This window comes from Malaclemys terrapin, chromosome 8, assembly GCF_027887155.1.
Source record: "Malaclemys terrapin pileata isolate rMalTer1 chromosome 8, rMalTer1.hap1, whole genome shotgun sequence".
NCBI lineage: Eukaryota > Metazoa > Chordata > Testudines > Emydidae > Malaclemys > Malaclemys terrapin.
The window spans coordinates 41,802,509-41,819,670 of record NC_071512.1 but is presented as its reverse complement, the minus strand read 5'-3'; the positions used below and the strand labels follow the sequence as shown (position 1 = coordinate 41,819,670).

Genomic DNA, 17,162 nt, shown 5'->3' with positions numbered 1-17,162 from the left:
TGAAAAGCCTGACAAATACAATTTTGCTCTTTGTTATGAAGTTGCTTCAGAAAGTTTCATAATTAACCATCCCACCCAAAGCTATTTCAAGTCTCATTCTAACTATATTTCTGCTGTTAGGGACTGCTGAAAGAACAGATGCACTTGCCAAGCATTTAATAACAAAATTCCAACCTTGTGACACAAGCCTGGAAACTAAGCCTTATTCAACACAAAACCCTCAATTCCAGTAAGAATGTCACTATTTGATTGTGTCTGAGATTTTTACAGACAGACACAAACCTCACATGATAACCGAAAATTCTGTAGAGAGGCCCAGTGAAGTATGGGATGTAATCAGAGATCAAACACACATTCTCATGGACATACAGTGAAGAAGAATTATTGAGGCTGGGAAAAATAAGATTTTAAAAATAATCACTTTCCTAACATGCCTTTTGATAATGTATCTCAGGGGTAGGCAACCTATGGCACGCGTGCCGAGCTGATTTTCAGTGGGTATCTCTCTAAAGAGCCTTTTTAGGAAAGTCTGAATATTCAGTGTCAGGACCACAGTGCCCAATGGCTTACAGTTGCGAGTCCTTACGGATCCTCTAGTCAGTTGCTTGTTCACACTATTCCAAAGCACTTGTAAGGTTTAGTGCAACGAGGTGCATGGACAATACAGACACTCCTGGATGGCTTTAATAATAGCATTGGTACAGATGTGTGCTACATATGCTTTCAGCATACTTCTAGCACATGTCTTCTTGTTTAATATTACCTGTGTTTGGCTATATGGGTCCTACCCTCTCAATGGCCCTCTTTGCTCTTCCCTTTGCAATCAGCAGAAGCAGCAGTACAACATCTGGAAAAGTGAACAGGATGACAGCCCTTGGAAGAAGAGCACAGCTATCCCCCAGAAAGCCTGTGAAGTAGCAAAGGTCACATTCAGCTCGATGAGAACTGTGTGAACAGCTTTTACTGAAACCTGGTAAATACTAAGGACTGCCACTGGTGCTTTACCTACTCCTTGAGGGGTATGGATCTCTAGCTGGGAAGCCTTAGAACTAGTGGTTACTAATCAGATTGCAGATATGTGAATCTGCAATCTGATTTTTAACATCACTGATCAGGCGTGGCCTTTCAGTAACAGCAGCTCCATTAGAAACTCAAAAATGGTACCTTTTGAGTTTACTTACTAGACTAGTTATTCCTCTACCACCTGATAAAGTCCATCACTGGCTGGAATGCAGAGCAGTCAGTCTGCTCACAAATGTCTGGCTTGTTAAGAAAGATTGATGCTTAACAATTAAACTGATCCCAGCATGAGTCAGGAGCTGGATCAATGTTTAGCAACAGTGCAATCCAGTTCTAGTGCACTCCAGATTTAAACTACATTCTATGGATTTACTAGCAGTCCTCAAAAGAGAGAAAACCTTCCCTGCACTGACACAATACAAGTTATCCTTTGGGCTAAGTTTGCAACCAAGTTTTATTCAGTAATAGTCATAGACAAAAAAAAATTGTAACCAATATTTAAGACAGAAAAAAAATCCGTCATTTGCTTTATCCAAAAACCATTAAAACAATGCTGCAGTTTACATAAGACCCATAGAAAGTTTGGGATTCCAAATGAGAGTGCCACCCTACAACCTTCCTAAAAAGGTCTAAACTATGGAAATACACCATCATTTCAGCCACGCAAGACTAGCTGTACCCTGGTTGTGACACCTTGAGAACACTAGAAGCTGTGAAACAATCATATCCATTCATCACTTAGGTTCATCTCATTAGTGACCACTCCATAATTGCTACAAGCACCTCCTCAAATCCCATGAAAGATACTTCCATTCAGTAATGACACTTGGAGATGAAGTGAAGCTTCCACATGAATTAGGAAATATAGTAACCAAAACAGTTTAGAAAACATCTGTAAAAAAGGGAACAAGTAAAAAAATCAAGCTTTGTATCTTTGAAACTCCTTGTGTGATTCTTCCCGGACTTTCCAGACAACTTCTATCCTGGAAAGAATTGTGGCATGTGCAATTTCAGGTAGATTGTTTTTTTTCCAGTAAAACAAGGGATTTTTGAAAAAAATCAGACTTAAAAAGGTAAATTAGCTTCAACTTCAACTGTGGACTAGCACTCCTCCCCTATCTCAAGGACCAAATGCTGAATCATCATGATCTTTACCAATGCCCCATTTACCAGTTCAATACTGAATGTGTGTTGCACTTACCCTACGAAAAGATACCACGTAGAATGTATCCCCCCTTCTGTGAATAGCTTCAAAGAAGTCTTGGTAATTTCTCAGAGAGGCATAATACACCTGCAGCTCATTCCCTGAGTTCCTGCTGAAATAAAGAGGGGAGTTAAGAACCTTAAGTGAGATACCATCTTTAAGAGCTAGATTTTCAAAGAGCTCAGCATGCAGCAGCTCCAATTGTCATCTGGACCTTGTGTAATAGAGAGTATGAACAAGTGGGCATACAATAAGGGCTGCTGGATGCCAATCTGTTGAAAATCTGGCACTAAGAACATTTATATGAACATTAGGTAAGAGTAAACCAGAGGCAGGAATAAGAACAGAATTTAGGAATCCTAGCTACTACTCTTCTGCAAGTCTAGATTTACATATTATCATGGGTCTGGGGATGAGAGTTCTCTTCAGCATGTTTAAAATATTCTGAGCAAAAATACCTGCTTTCCTGACTCTGACAGCACTGCCTCTCTGCTCTTGTAGGACAGTGAGAAATTTCCATGACATGTTGCTATCAAAAGTTTTCCCTAATTTATTTTTAAGAAATAAATATGTTCTCTAATTTGAGGGTCTGATTTATACAATTCACTGGATTTCAGCATAGCTTAACTTTCAAGAAGTTCTGCTTTAGTGGCACATCTTCTGCTTGCAGTACACCTCTACCTCGATGTAACGCTGTCCTCAGGAGCCAAAAAAATCTTACCGCGTTATAAGTGAAACCGCGTTATATTGAATTTGCTTTGATCCACCAGAGTGCGCAGACCCCCCCCCCCCGCCCCGAGCACTGCTTTACTGCGTTATATCCAAATTCATGTTATATCGGGTCGCGTTATATCGAGGTAGCGGTGTATTTGCTGTGGTAATACCATAGCATATTGGCACAAAGCAGTACTGCATTCTATAAGCAGATACCATTGTCTTGGATTTTCAGATGATATCATTGCTTTTACTGACCCACTTTAAGGTGCAGTGGAAGCAATGGATTAGTTTGGTTTTATATTTCTAAAGTGTGCTACTTATGCAGCTCAGGGCACAAACACGTTACAAAGTGATCTCTCTGCTGTGATACTATGTGGCACTACCTCCTGCTGCTAGCAACTGCTTGTACTGTTGTTGTGGTAGCAGCACTGCAACTGCTAGCCTAGCAGGATCCCACCCTATCATAGGGCAGGCTGAAGATTAGGTGATAAGAAAGTGCTGTGGGCATAACATATTAAGTCCATGGTGGTGGGGGTTAATTTCCCAGGCAGGGTATGTTGGTTTTTTTTAAACAAACCTTTAGAAATATGATTTTTAATAGTGGGGGAAGGATGGGCTGGCATGGGAGCTAGGAGCAAGAAATGGCAGCATTTTAGACGATAAAGGGGGTGGTCCCCCTTTCAATTGGAATGAAGGTGTAAGCAAATAATAATAATTAATACCAAATAGCAATAAGCAGCAGGCATAATAGGACCATGACACTAGCACTGAGACATAGTATCTGTCTTACAATATAAAAGACATCACAAACATATTATACAATAAAACACATTGAAAAGAGAAAATATATTCCTCAAAATAAACAGGTTCAGCGCTTCCTCACAAAACATACTAAATCTAGATCAGAAATAGAATAAACACTCTTCAAACTCTGGACCAACCTCTTCATTAGCCTCTGATTCAAAACCCAGTAGAATCCATGGGACCTTTCCAACGCTCTGCTGGTAGAGGTTTTCCATGGAACCATGCTAATACAGATGTCAGATTCTAAGTAACCTCAGTGGATTAACCCCCTGCCTTTCAGCATTTAAGTGTTCATAGTGAGGGCTGCTGAACAAGAGCAAAGGAAGGGACTTTGGCAAAAGAAGTCTGGAGATAGAGGCAACACTACCCATTGCTATAGTAATAGATTACCATATTACTGAAAAGCACCTTATTACATTGTATATCCAAATGCCAAGCACTTTGGAATTTTCAGAACCCGCACATTGCTTTTTACTGAATCAGGCCTTACACTGAAAGGAAAGCAGCATTTCTTTTTAATATCTAAAATGTGCTCAATTATCACAGGCCACCACCACCATAGAAGGTGACTATATTTATGATAAATCCATGCCATGAAGGGATGAGAAGTCTGATACATTGGTGTATGTACTGACTGCACAAATACACCTTTTACCAGCATGTAGTAGAGGAAGAGGGGGGAAATCCATAAAGCCCTTTATTATCTGACACCCCTTCCCCTGCGTATGTGCTTATAAATCCTCATCAAGTCACCTCTTAACCTTCTCTTGAACAAGCTGAAAAGACTAAGCTTTTTCAGTCTCTCACTGTAAGACAGGTCTTTCAGACCTGGAATCATCATTGTGGCTCTTCTCTGAATCTGTTCCAATTTGGCAACTTCCTTTTTAAAGTGGGAAGGGAGTATGCCACTACTCATCTCACCAGTGTTCTATACAGAGGTGTAAATCATCTCTTTCTCCTGCTTGATATTCCCCCGGCCATGCATCCTTTGATCATGTTAGTCACTTCAGCCACAGCATCACTGGGGGAGCTCACATTCACGTGGTTCCCACCAGACTGTACGGTCCTTTTCAGTCACCGCTTTCCAAATGAATTCCTTTAGAGTAGAGGGCAGCCATTCCCGTGACTAAGAGTGACAGAAACCAGCATCACCCCGATAGTAGAAACGAAGGAACTTGCAATGAAAGTTCCTGATCTGGATAGGCAGGGAAGCCATATGGCCATCCACATACAAGGCTTCCATGATTCCGTACCAGAAGTCTCCAAGATTTTCCATGCATCTGTAGAGAGACTTTAGATATATTATAGTTTCCCACAGGCTGTGCCTCCTGGGCAATACAAATACAATAGAGCAGAACAAGGGAAATCTCTCATCTTCCCTTTTATTGTCTTGTCTGGGACAGCTGCTTTATTTCATTCAGTATGGCTCAGTGCATCCGATTGTTGGAGGCTTGAGAGAGAAGAGAAACCTGCTCTTTGGGATCTTATCAATTCCAGGACACAGTCACTTCATAGAACTGCTGTGACTCTGACACTTCTCCTTCCCTGAACATCTCTTGGAGAGGTCAGGACCAAGGTAAAAGGCAGCTTGGCAGTGTCTACAAGGTCTCCACAAAAAAGGCATGGATTTCTTGGTCAACTCACTACCAGGAATAAAGGCAGAGCTGCCTCCTGAACACCACTCCTGGATGAGGCTCTCAGAGCATCCAAGGAAGCTCCAATATATAAGAGGCTGCCAGGGTGATCTTATGGAGTACAGACTTGACTCATTATTAGATTCATTCTAGTCATTTGTCTAAGCCAGATGGCCTTGTGAGGGCCTCGGAAGAGATGTATACTTGAAGGACGATAGTTAAAGCTTCATACATTTTCTGAGGGATGCCTCAATATGCCTATTGGTTTGGTGTTCAGGAAAATAGTAGGCTTGTGTCTACTGTGTAAGGAATTTGGAGAGAGTCATTTATCTTAGGGGAAATGACAGAACTTGGGAGCCTGTTTTTCAGAATATCTGTCTGTAGCTGGCTCTTCCCATTCAGATTGATCCTGCTTTCAAACAAGGAATGCAAGGGAAATAACATAGTTTTCTTAGTCTCATTTTGAGCCTTTCCCCCAAAAAGGTCCATCCTCCATTCTGACCTTTCTTGTTCTCCTTTGTCTGCTAGGCTTGGAGTCCTAGCGTAATGGAGACCCTTTTAAACATCACCTCCAAGAATTCAGGAGGGACTAGTCTACTGGGTCTCATTCCTCCATCTCTTCCTTGGGAGTTATGGTGGGGTGCTTTAAGGGACAGTCTGGCGCTTACAGCCAAAACAGCTTGGGCACAATCAAGGAGCCCTCTCTGGGGCTAAGCTAGATGAACAGGACATGGAAGCTGAGCGAGGGAGAGAAGAGACCAGAAGCCATGCTGGCTGCTATGGGTTGCAGAACCCCTTGGACTCCAGATCGCTAGCCTGTTAAGACAACAGTGGCCTCACCGCCTCCTTGACTGAACCTCTGGGCTTCAGTCCTCCTGCTTCACCCGTGAGCTCGGTTCAGCAAGTCCAACTAAGACAGACTCCTGCTTGAGACTTGTCCATCCTTCAGGGATTAATGCACCTCAGCAAGTATTCGCAGTGACTCCAACAACACTGTCAAACAGTAGCCTGTATTAGTCCACTAGAACACAGCACAGGATGCCCGTTTGTTAGCACAGAGAAATAAAGGCTAAAGCATAATCCATTCTGGTCAGCCCAGAGCCCAGCCAAGCTGTAGTGAACTCATGTTCAGGCTCTGTGTTTTTCTCTCCGTATCATCGTCTTAGTTCCCAAGTGAGAGAGCCTCCAGCTTCCTCCAGAATCCAACACTTATCCCTCATCTCACACCTTCCAATCCTTTGTTCTCGAGCTGGGGTCTATGCTCAGCTTCCCTGCTGAGAGGAGGGGAAAATCCCTTCCTTACTGGGTCACCGGATGCTAGGTGTCAATGTCCTGATGATTGGGTTTTCCACTGTCTTCTCAGAATGGGCCTCGGCCGGTCCTTTTTAAATGACCCGTTTTGGCTCAGACAGCTAGGTGACACACATACATGTATATCTCTCAGCCTGCCCTGAGAGCAAACTTAGTCCTTTTTCCCCACAGGGTATTCATGCAAAATATCTGGGAAACTGAGGCACACACAGACTTCATAAAAATATTACAGAAAATTCCCACTTTGTGATATCTTTTCCTCCTTCGACAGCAAACTAAGCAGGGTCATTTTACCCAGTGACCCATGGAAGTTCAAACCCACAATTGTTATCCATAGATGATCCAGCATATTTCTCATCACCTTGGTACCTGTTCTACCAGGCACTTCCATGATTCTTACAGCACAGTTTCTAATCCACAGTTCAGAACAGTTTCATATCTTCCCTTTTAAAAATTCTGTCACATAATTTACTCTCTGAGCCTGAACTGCTGGCTGCTTTCTTGGCTGCATAGAGTATGTGTCCATCTCTCTGTCCCGGGCAAACCTTACTTCATCAATCCTTAGGCGTTATACTCGGTTTCCTACAAATGTCTCATCTCAGGTCTTTACAATCTCTTAGCAGGGGCTACCTGGGTCAGCTGCTCCCCACCACTGTGGGTGTACCTGAATCCCACTTCTCAGGTACCTCTACTGGTTCCCAATCCCAGGACAGATGCTTAGGCGAGTCCCCGTTGGGTCTCTTTTCATACTCAGACCAACTGTCCATGTGCCAACCAGCTTGCATTATATAGCCCGTTAGTCTTCCTGTCTACTAACTACATTTTAAGCTCATGGTAACACATCTCAGATTTTTCCAACTTCACCATCATTGAATCATAGAAGATTAGGGTTGGAAGAGACCTCAGGAGGTCATCTAGTCCAACCCCCTGCTCAAAGCAGAAACAACACCAACTAAATAATCCCAGCCAGGGCTTTGTCAAGGATTTATACATATCCTCCACCTGCACCGTTATCCCATCGGGCTCAGCGGGTAGTGCTCAATGGCTCCCTGTCTAGTTGGTAGCTGGTATCAAGTGGAGTGCCCTAAGTGTCAGTCCTGAGGCCGGTTTTGTTCAATATCTTCATTAATGATCTGGAGGATGGTGTGGATTGCACCCTCAGCAAGTTTGCAGATGACACTAAACTGGGAGGAGTGGTAGATATGATGGAGGATAGGAATAGGATACAGAGGGACCTAGACAAATTAAAGGATAGGGCCAAAAGAAATCTGATGAGGTTCAACAAGGACAAGTGCAGAGTCCTGCACTTAGGACGAAAGAATCCCATGCACTGCTACAGACTAGGGACCGAATGGCTAGGCAGCAGGTCTGCAGAAAAGGACCTAGGGGTTACAGTGGAGGAGAAGCTGGATATGAGTCAACTGTGTGCCCTTGTTGCCAAGAAGGCTAATGGCATTTGGGACTGTATAAGTAGGAGCATTGCCAGCAGATCAAGGGACATGATCATTCCCCTCTATTCGGCATTGGTGAGGCCTCATCTGGAGTACTGTGTCCAGTTTTGGGCCCCACACTACAAGAAGGATGTGGAAAAATTGGAAAGAGTCCAGCGGAGGGCAACAAAAATGATTAGGTGGCTGGAGCACATAACTTATGAGGAGAGGCTGAGAGAACTTGGATTATTTAGTCTGCAGAAGAGAAGAATGAGGGGGGATTTGATAGCTGCTTTCAATTACCTGAAAGGGGGTTCCAAAGAGGATGGATCTAGACTGTTCTCAGTGGCAGCAGATGAGAGAAGAAGGAGTAATGGTCTCAAGCTGCAGTGGGGGAGGTTTAGGTTGGATATTAGGAAAAACTTTTTCACTAGGAGGATGGTGAAGCACTGGAATGGGTTACCTAGGGAGGTGGTGGAATCTCCTTCCTTAGAGGTTTTTAGGGTCAGGCTTGACAAAGCCTTGGCTGGGATGATTTAGTTGAGGATTGGTCCTGCTTTGAGCAGGGGGTTGGACTAGATGACCGGTTGAGGCCCCTTCCAACCCTGATAATCTATGATTCTATGATTCCATTTGTGAAGATATATTCCCATCAGCATGGTGGTTTCCATATATGCTACATCGTAGGTCTTTTGCACACCCCTGAAACTCTTTCTTATAAGCCTCAGGTGTGAATGCAAACTTTAGCAGTAACACCTTTTAAACTGTTCATAGTCTCCATCAACTCTGCCCATCTGGCTGTATGCCTCTATAGCTTTAGAACTAAGTAAGGGAGTCAACCAGATTGTAAGCCTTCTCAAAGGCAGTGAGGTAGGCATCTATATCTCCGCCTGCCTCCTCAAACTGGGGCAACAATTTGGTGTCTAGGCTCCCTGAAGAACTGGCATTCTGGGGTATTTCACCACTTACCCCTCTATGGGACCTCTTGCTCCTCTGCTTCTCCATCTCCAGGTCATGCTTTCATTGCTTCGCCTGATGTTTTCACCATTCTTCATATTTTTGCTGCGTCTCACAATCTGCTAGCTCGTTTGCTCTTAGCTCCAACTCCCACTACTTCTAATCTATTCAAGGGCAACTGGGTTGTGAGAACACCATGCTGACTGGGGAACCAGGTCTTGAGGATGCCCTGCTGCTGCCTGTGTCACTCTCCGATTCTCTGGGAACCCTGCCTGTGTCTGGAAACAACGTCTTGGTCCGATCATCCTTCTCCAGCCATGCAATAAGCTGCACCTTGTTGAACTTCCCAACACTTAACCCTCTCTCTTTGCACAGGTTTATGATGACCGTCTCACAGTGGTGGTTATACACCATTTTCTTGATGTTTCCTTTGACTAACCTTGTTTCCACTGCTGCAAGTCACTTATTGCAAAATACTATGGGTTGATTCAGCATCCGATTTCTCCCACCAACTGTCACAGATCCACAACATTAGGGCTACACCCCCAGCTTTGGAGCAGCATCGTTTGAGAAAGTTGAGTAGATAAGGAAGTAATACCAATTCATATATCTTCCTTCTTGCCAAAAGAGGTGGTAATGCCACCTCCTTCTTCCTATGGAAATGACTTCAGGCAGTTTCAAACTTAGTTCTCTTTCCCCCACTGGGTAGCAATACAAAATATAATGAAACTGAGGCACACATAAGGTGTCAAAAATATTACAGAAAATTCCCACTTCATCACAGTATTACATTCACATTAATATTATATATAAATGTTAGCATAAAGTTAAGTTCACTCTTGCCCACTTATATTAACAGTGATACTTTCCATAATACCTTCCAAAGCTAAACACAGCATTTGGCACTAGCAAATATAAACCCTATCAAAATCAAGATACATGAGCGTTTCCTTCAGAAATGGGAACTACACAAAAATGAGAAAGTTAGTTAAAAAGTTAGTAAAAGAAGAGGGTAGAGGCAAAAGGCATCTTTAAAAATTGGAAGTTAAATCCCACTTAAAATAGAAAATAGAAGGCAGGCCAAGAAAGAATTTGAAAAGCAGCTAGCCAAAGACTCAAAAACTAATAGCAAAAAATTTTTAAGTATGTAAGAAGCAGGAAGCCTGCCAAACAATCAGTAGGACCACTGGATGGTCGAAGTGCTAAAGGAACACTCAAGAACAAGAAGGCCATTGCAGGGAAGCTAAATGAATTCTTTGCATCGGTCTTCACTGCAGAAGATGTGAGGGAGATTCCCACGCCTGAGCCATTCTTTTTAGGTGACACATCTGAGGAACTATCCCAGATTGAGGCTTTGGAAAAAACTGATAAAGAGTAATAAGTCACCAGGACCAGATGGTATTCACCCAAGAGTTATGAAGGAACTCGTACGTGAAATTGCAGAACTGACTGTGGTGTGTACCTATCGCTTAAATCAGCTTCTGTACCAGATGGCTGGAGGATAGTTCATGTGATGACAATTTTGAAAAAAGGCTCAAGAGGTGATCCTGGCAATTACAGGCCCATAAGCCTAACTTCAGTAGCAGGCAAATTGGCTAAAACTATAGTAAAAAAAAACCCAGAATTTTCAGACACATAGATGAACATGATTTGCTGGGGAAGAGTCAACATGGCTTTTATAAAGGGAACTCATGCCTTATCAATCTATTAGAATTTACTGAGGGGGTATACAAACATCTGGACAACAGAAAGCCAATGGATATTGGGTACTTAGACTTTCAGAAAGCCTTTGACAAGGTCCCTCACTAAATGCTCTCAAGCAAAGTAAGCAATCATGGGATAAGAGGAAAGAAACTCTCACAGATCAGTAACTGGTTAAAAGACAGGAAACAAAGGGTAGGAATAAATGGTCAGCTTTCAAATGGAAAGAGGTCAATAGCAGTGTCTCCCAGCAATCTGTACAGGGACCTGTGCTATTCAACATATTCATAAATGATCTGGAAAAAGGGATAAACAGTGAGGTGGCAAAATTTGCAGACGATACAATATTATGATCTTAAACTGCAGCAAGGCCAGTTTAAGTTGGACATTAGAAAAAACTTCCTGTCAGAGTGGTTAAGCACTGGAATAAACTGCCTACGGAGGTAGTGGATGTGACGGGATCCCAAGGTGTAGCCTGGGACGGTGGGACCGCTGTGCCCCCTTAACTCTCCAGCTTGGGCTGTCTCTCACAATGCTTTGCTAGTGACAAGTAGCAAACCCCTCCAGGTGCTGTTGTCATTCAGCGCAACCGCATGTGGAGCCCCACACCCAGCTAGATTGCATGAATGCTCCCAGAGCCACTCACAAATCACACAGAGAAAGGTACCAGCCAAATTCCCCCAGCTCCCAACCTTGTATCCCAGGAATACACCGTCTTGCACTGCTCAAGACGAGAAGTGCAAATTTATTAATTGGTTCACCACTTCATCAATGGAAAGTGGACATACACCAGCCCTTGTAAACCTGAGCAGATTTACCAAACACTTCAGGCAAACTCACTGGTAAAGATAAACAGTAAACGAAGTTTCTTGATTACAAAAGCTAGATTTTAAGTGATAGGCAAGAAGTCCAAGTTAGTTACCAAAAGAAATAAAATACAAGCATGCAGTCTAAACTCTCAACCCTATTAGATTGAGCAACATCTAGATTAAACAGTTTTTCTCACCCCACCGGATACTGCAGTTCATAGGACACAGGTGTTATGCTTGAAACCTGGGCCAGTCTCCTCTGTTGGAGTCTTCTGAGCATCCTTGTTGCTTTCAGCATACGTGGGGAAGGGGAAAAGGCGAAGCATGGGGCCACTGTGCTCTGTTTTATACCCTTAGTCCATGTGCTTGGGGAACACAAGTCCAGGCATGTCTGGTAGGCATTGCTTCATCTTGTGACTCAGCAATACCCCAGTGTGTCTCCTGTGAGTGAGAATTGTAACTCCTCTGCTGGACAATGGCTGGTGGTGTCTGGTCAGCACCCACCCAGGCCTTGGTTACCTCCCTTGTCATTGTCTCTGGAGAGCTAGTATCTGGGTGCTTCCCAAACCCACAGCATATTTTAGTGAAAACTATACAACACAATTCTTATAATTTTATATGCATTAATGATACACATGTTTAGATAGGACAATGGATTTCAGCAGAACATAACCTTTCCCCTGATACGTCACATGACATGCTTTATATGCAATATCACAATTATATATAGATGAGGAATATGGGGGTTACAAAACACTCCCCCGAGGTATAGAGTGTCACAGTGGAATCTCCATCATTGGAGATTTTTAAGAGCAGGTTAGACAAACACCTATCAGGGATGGTCTAGATAATATTTAGTCCTGCCATGAGTGCAGGGGACTGGACTAGATGACCACTCAAGGTCACGTCCAGTCCTATGACGTATTCAAGATATTTAAGTCCAAAGCTGACTTCAAAGAGTTACGAAGGGATTTCCAAAAAATGGGTGAATGGGCAACAAAATGACAGATGATATTCAATGTTGATAAATACAAAAAGAAGGACAACAAAAATGAGTAGGGGTATGGAACAGCTTCCATAAGAGGAGAGATTAAAAAGACTGGGACTGTTCAGCTTGGAAGAAGACGACTAAGGGAGGATATGACAGAGGTCTATAAAATCATGAATGGTATGGAGAAAATGAATAAGAAAGTTTTATTTACTCCTTCACATAACAAGAACCAGGGGTCACCCAGCAGATTTTAAACAAACATAAGGAAGTACTTCTTCACACAAAAGCAACAGAGGGTCCTGTGGCACCTTTGAGAATAACAGAAGTATTGGGAGCATAAGCTTTCATGGGTAAGAACCTCACTTCTTCAGATGCAAGTCTCAAAGTCTGTTAGTCTCAAAGGTGCCACAGGACCCTCTGTTGCTTTTTACAGATTCAGACTAACACGGCTACCCCTCTGATTCTTCACACAACAATCCGTGGCACTCATTGCCTGGGGATGTTGTGAAAGCCAAAAACACAACAGGGTTCAAATAAAATTAGATAAGTTCATGAAGGCTATTAGCCAAGATGGTAAGGGATGCAACCTCATTTCCTGGGTTTCCCTAGCTTTTGACTTCAAGAAGCTGGGGGTGGACAACAAGAGGACGGATCACTCGACGATTGCTTGTTCTGTTCAGTCCCTCTGAAGCATCTGATATGGGCCGCTACTGGAAGACAGGATACTGGGCTAAATGAACCATTGGCCTGAACTAGTATTGGCTGTTCTTATGTTCTACCTGGTACAGCTCAACTGGTTTGGAATGCTGTATTCAAAAACAAGAGATAAGGGGTATGCCATGGTACCAGAAAAAGAAGCTAACAAGCTGATTGGTGAAGATTAGTCTTGGGTGACGTATAGAGTGCTTTTAATTTGTAATGAGGTCTACTGTAAATATAGGTAGTTTGGAAACCTATTTAGGGAGCACACCTTCTGTGTAATGTGAACTGGCACTCTCTGAGAAACACTTACCCAGAACGATCAGTAATATAGTAACTCTTTCTTTCCTAAACTGTACTGTTGTTTACTTTTAGCAACAAAATTGGCTAAGTTTGCTTATTTGGCCTCTTGAACATTTTTCATAACAAAACACAAGTGTAGTCAGTCAATTGGCTATACTTTTAATCAATAAACCTGATATGAGTTCTAGAGACTTTGCCTGCTCAGATTCAAGGCTCTGAGGTAAGGGCCTTCTGAATTGGTGAAGCTGCTCCTTCCCTGACCTAAGGGAAAGGGAGAAAGCCTGCCTTCTTTCTACAATCAGAAATTCTGCTGCCTGGGTTTGGTTTGGAGGCCTTCTTAAAAAGGACGTTTTCTTTTTTTTTTTTTTTTCAGTGTTGTTGTAGCCGTATCGGTCCCAGGATATTAGAGTGACAAGGTGGGTGAGACCATATCTTTTTGGTCCAGTAAAACAGGTTTTCTTTTTATCAATTTGCTTTTGGTCTCGCTGTCTTGGATTCCATAAAGGAGGAGACGTTGAAAACTCCCCTTCCTCCAAAGGAGAGTGGGCAGGGAGGATCAGTAGGAGATGAGAGAGCTATTTGTCTGTTATAGGTTTTCTTGGATCTAGCACAGAAGCCATCTCTCTCATGTTGAGGGTCCCTGGAATGCTCTCAAGGAGAAGAAACCCTTCCCTTATTGGAGCTTCTACACTTTGTAGCCTTCTTGAGCACTTGAATATTCCTGGAGAGTCCTCCAGGCATCTTCCTAGCTTGGGGACTGGATTGATGGATGGACTTCTCACCGAGACCGGCCCTATGCTTTTTTCTGAAGGTTCTCTCTTCTTAGGAGGGGACTCAGTGGAGTGAGAGGATTCAAAGAGTCATTGATAGAAACCCTACAGGAAAAGGAGAAAGTAGAGCCATAATACTAGGGTCTCTCCAACTTAAACGCCCCAGAGAGTGAACAGAAAGGTTCAAATACACTAGTTTAATAAGGGTCAGTAGTTTTGCCAGTAGAGGTAGAGGAAGTCTGAGGCAAATTATGAGAGCCTGATGGGGTATTCAGAGGTGGGCGAGAGAACAGGTAAGTGTAAGGTAATAACCAAACAGAATATCTAAACACCACTAATCCAGATTGTCATAACGATAAAGGGAAGGGTAATAGCTGTCCTGTGTACAGTACTATAAAACCCCTCCTGGCCAGAGACTCCAAAATCCTTTTCCCTGTAAAGGGTTAAGAAGCTCAGGTAACCTGGCTGGCATCTGACCTAAAGGACCAATAAGGGGACAAGATACTTTCAAATCTTGGCGGGGGGGAAGGCTGTTGTTTGTGTTCTTTGTTTTGGGAGTGTGTTCGTTCTCGGGACTGAGAGGGACCAGACATCAATCCAGGTTCTCCACATCTTTCTAAACAAGTCTCTCCTATTTCAAACTTGTAAGTAAATAGCCAGGCAAGGCGTGTTAGTTTTCCTTTGTTTTTCTCAACTTGTAAATGTACCTTTTACTAGAGTGTGTATCTTTGTTTGTTGTACTTTGAACCTGAGACTAGAGGGGAGTCCTCTGAGCTCTTTAAGTTTGATTACCCTGTAAGGTTAATTTCCATACTGATTTTACAGAGATGATTTTTACCTTTTTCTTTAATTAAAAACCTTCTTTTTAAGAACCTGATTGATTTTTTCTTGTTCAAGATCCAAGGGGTTTGGATCTTGATTCACCAGGAGTTGGTGGGAGGAAGGAGGGGAATGGTTAATTTCTCCTTGTTTTAAGATCCAAGGGGTTTGGATCTTGATTCACCAGGAGTTGGTGGGAGGAAGGAGGGGAATGGTTAATTTCTCCTTGTTTTAAGATCCAAGGGGTTTGGATCTTGATTCACCAGGAGTTGGTGGGAGGAAGGAGGGGAATGGTTAATTTCTCCTTGTTTTAAGATCCAAGGGGTTTGGATCTTGATTCACCAGGAGTTGGTGGGAGGAAGGAGGGGAATGGTTAATTTCTCCTTGTTTTAAGATCCAAGGGGTTTGGATCTTGATTCACCAGGAGTTGGTGGGAGGAAGGAGGGGAATGGTTAATTTCTCCTTGTTTTAAGATCCAAGGGGTTTGGATCTTGATTCACCAGGAGTTGGTGGGAGGAAGGAGGGGAATGGTTAATTTCCCCTTGTTTTAAGATCCAAGGGGTTTGGATCTGTTTTCACCAGGGATTTGGTGAAGGTTTTTCAAGGCTTCCCAGGAAGGGAATCCATTGAAATGGTGGCAGCCGAACCAGAGCTAAGCTGGTAGTTAAGCTTAGAAGTTTTTCATGCAGGCCCCTACATTTGTACCCTAAAGTTCAAAGTGGGGATCCAGCCTTGACATGGTGGTAGAGCGGTGGGATCATTTTAAACCCAAAAGCCAGTGAGATTTTTTTTTCCTTCTAGCTGCTTGGAAAGCCGAGCTGGAAGTAGATAGATGCATATCTTATCTCTCCTTGCCTGAAGGCAGAGGTGTTAGTTTTTTTTAACAGGTCCTTTGTTAAGAGAAGTGTTCAAGTAATGAGCAAACTTGACTGGTAAAAGGACTTTACAAGCTGAATTGTTTTTTTTTCTTTTTACATCCTCGGGAGTAGCTAGTTAGAAAGTCTCTGTTAACTCAGCAGCAGCCAGAGCTGAGAGCTTCCCAGTTTCAGTCAACTGCAGAGGGGGTGACCCAGCACAAAAAAACAACAACAGGAAAATGACTACAAAAGAAGAAAAAGCCAAAGAGGAGGCCCACAAGAGAGCTATGGAGCTGAAAGAAAAAGAGATAGAACTGAGAAACAGAGAAGAAAAAGCCAAAGAGGGGGCCCACAAGAGAGAGATGGAGCTAAAAGAAAGAGAAGAAAAAGCCAAAGAGGAGGCCCACAAGAGAGAGATGAAGATGAAAGAAAAAGAGATGGAGATGAAAGAAAAAGAGATGGAGGAGAGAGAAAAAGAAAGGAAGCATGAACTGGAAGTAGCAAAGGCTAAGCAGGATGCACCAGCCAATACTAACAACCCCCCTCCAGGTACCACTTCCCATCCCAGAAAATTCCCCACCTACAAGGCAGGCGATGATACTGAGGCCTTCTTAGAAAATTTTGAAAGGGCCTGCCTTGGATACAGCATCACTGCAGACCAGTACATGGTAGAGCTGAGGCCGCAGCTCAGTGGACCCTTAGCAGAGGTGGCGGCTGAAATGCCTAAGGAACACATGAACAGTTATGAACTTTTTAAAAACAAGGCCAGACTCAGAATGGGGCTAACACCCGAGCATGCCCGTCGGCGGTTCAGAGCCCTAAAGTGGAAACCCGATGTGTCATTTACCCGTCATGCCTACCACATCGACAAAAATTGTGATGCCTGGGTATCAGGAGCAAATGTTAAATCTCTGGAAGATCTGCTTTCCCTAGTAAAAATGGAGCAGTTTTTAGAGGGTGTTCCTGAGGAAATAGAAAGGTACATCCTAGATAGGAAGCCCAAAACTGTAACTGAGGCGGGGGAGATTGGAGCCAAATGGGTGGAGGTGGCTGAAAAGAAAAAAACTAGTAGCAGTTGGAGCGAATATCAGAAGGGGCAAGCCGAAACAAAACCTTACCACCGGGGACAACCCAAG

At 43.2% G+C, this 17,162-nt stretch overlaps 1 protein-coding gene across 4 annotated transcripts in view; it reads right to left on the bottom strand.

Moving 5' to 3' along the window:
* Window positions 1-17,162, bottom strand: part of ATF6 (activating transcription factor 6) — a 357,024-nt gene that overhangs the window by 128,065 nt on the left and 211,797 nt on the right. For 3 of the 4 annotated variants that reach the window (XM_054036662.1, XM_054036665.1, XM_054036664.1), the window contains exon 14: window positions 2,222-2,336. In XM_054036662.1, coding sequence (XP_053892637.1) covers window positions 2,222-2,336 — 115 coding nt within the window. The remainder of the gene's footprint in view (window positions 1-2,221; window positions 2,337-17,162) is intronic. The other variant, XM_054036663.1, reaches the window with a different exon arrangement.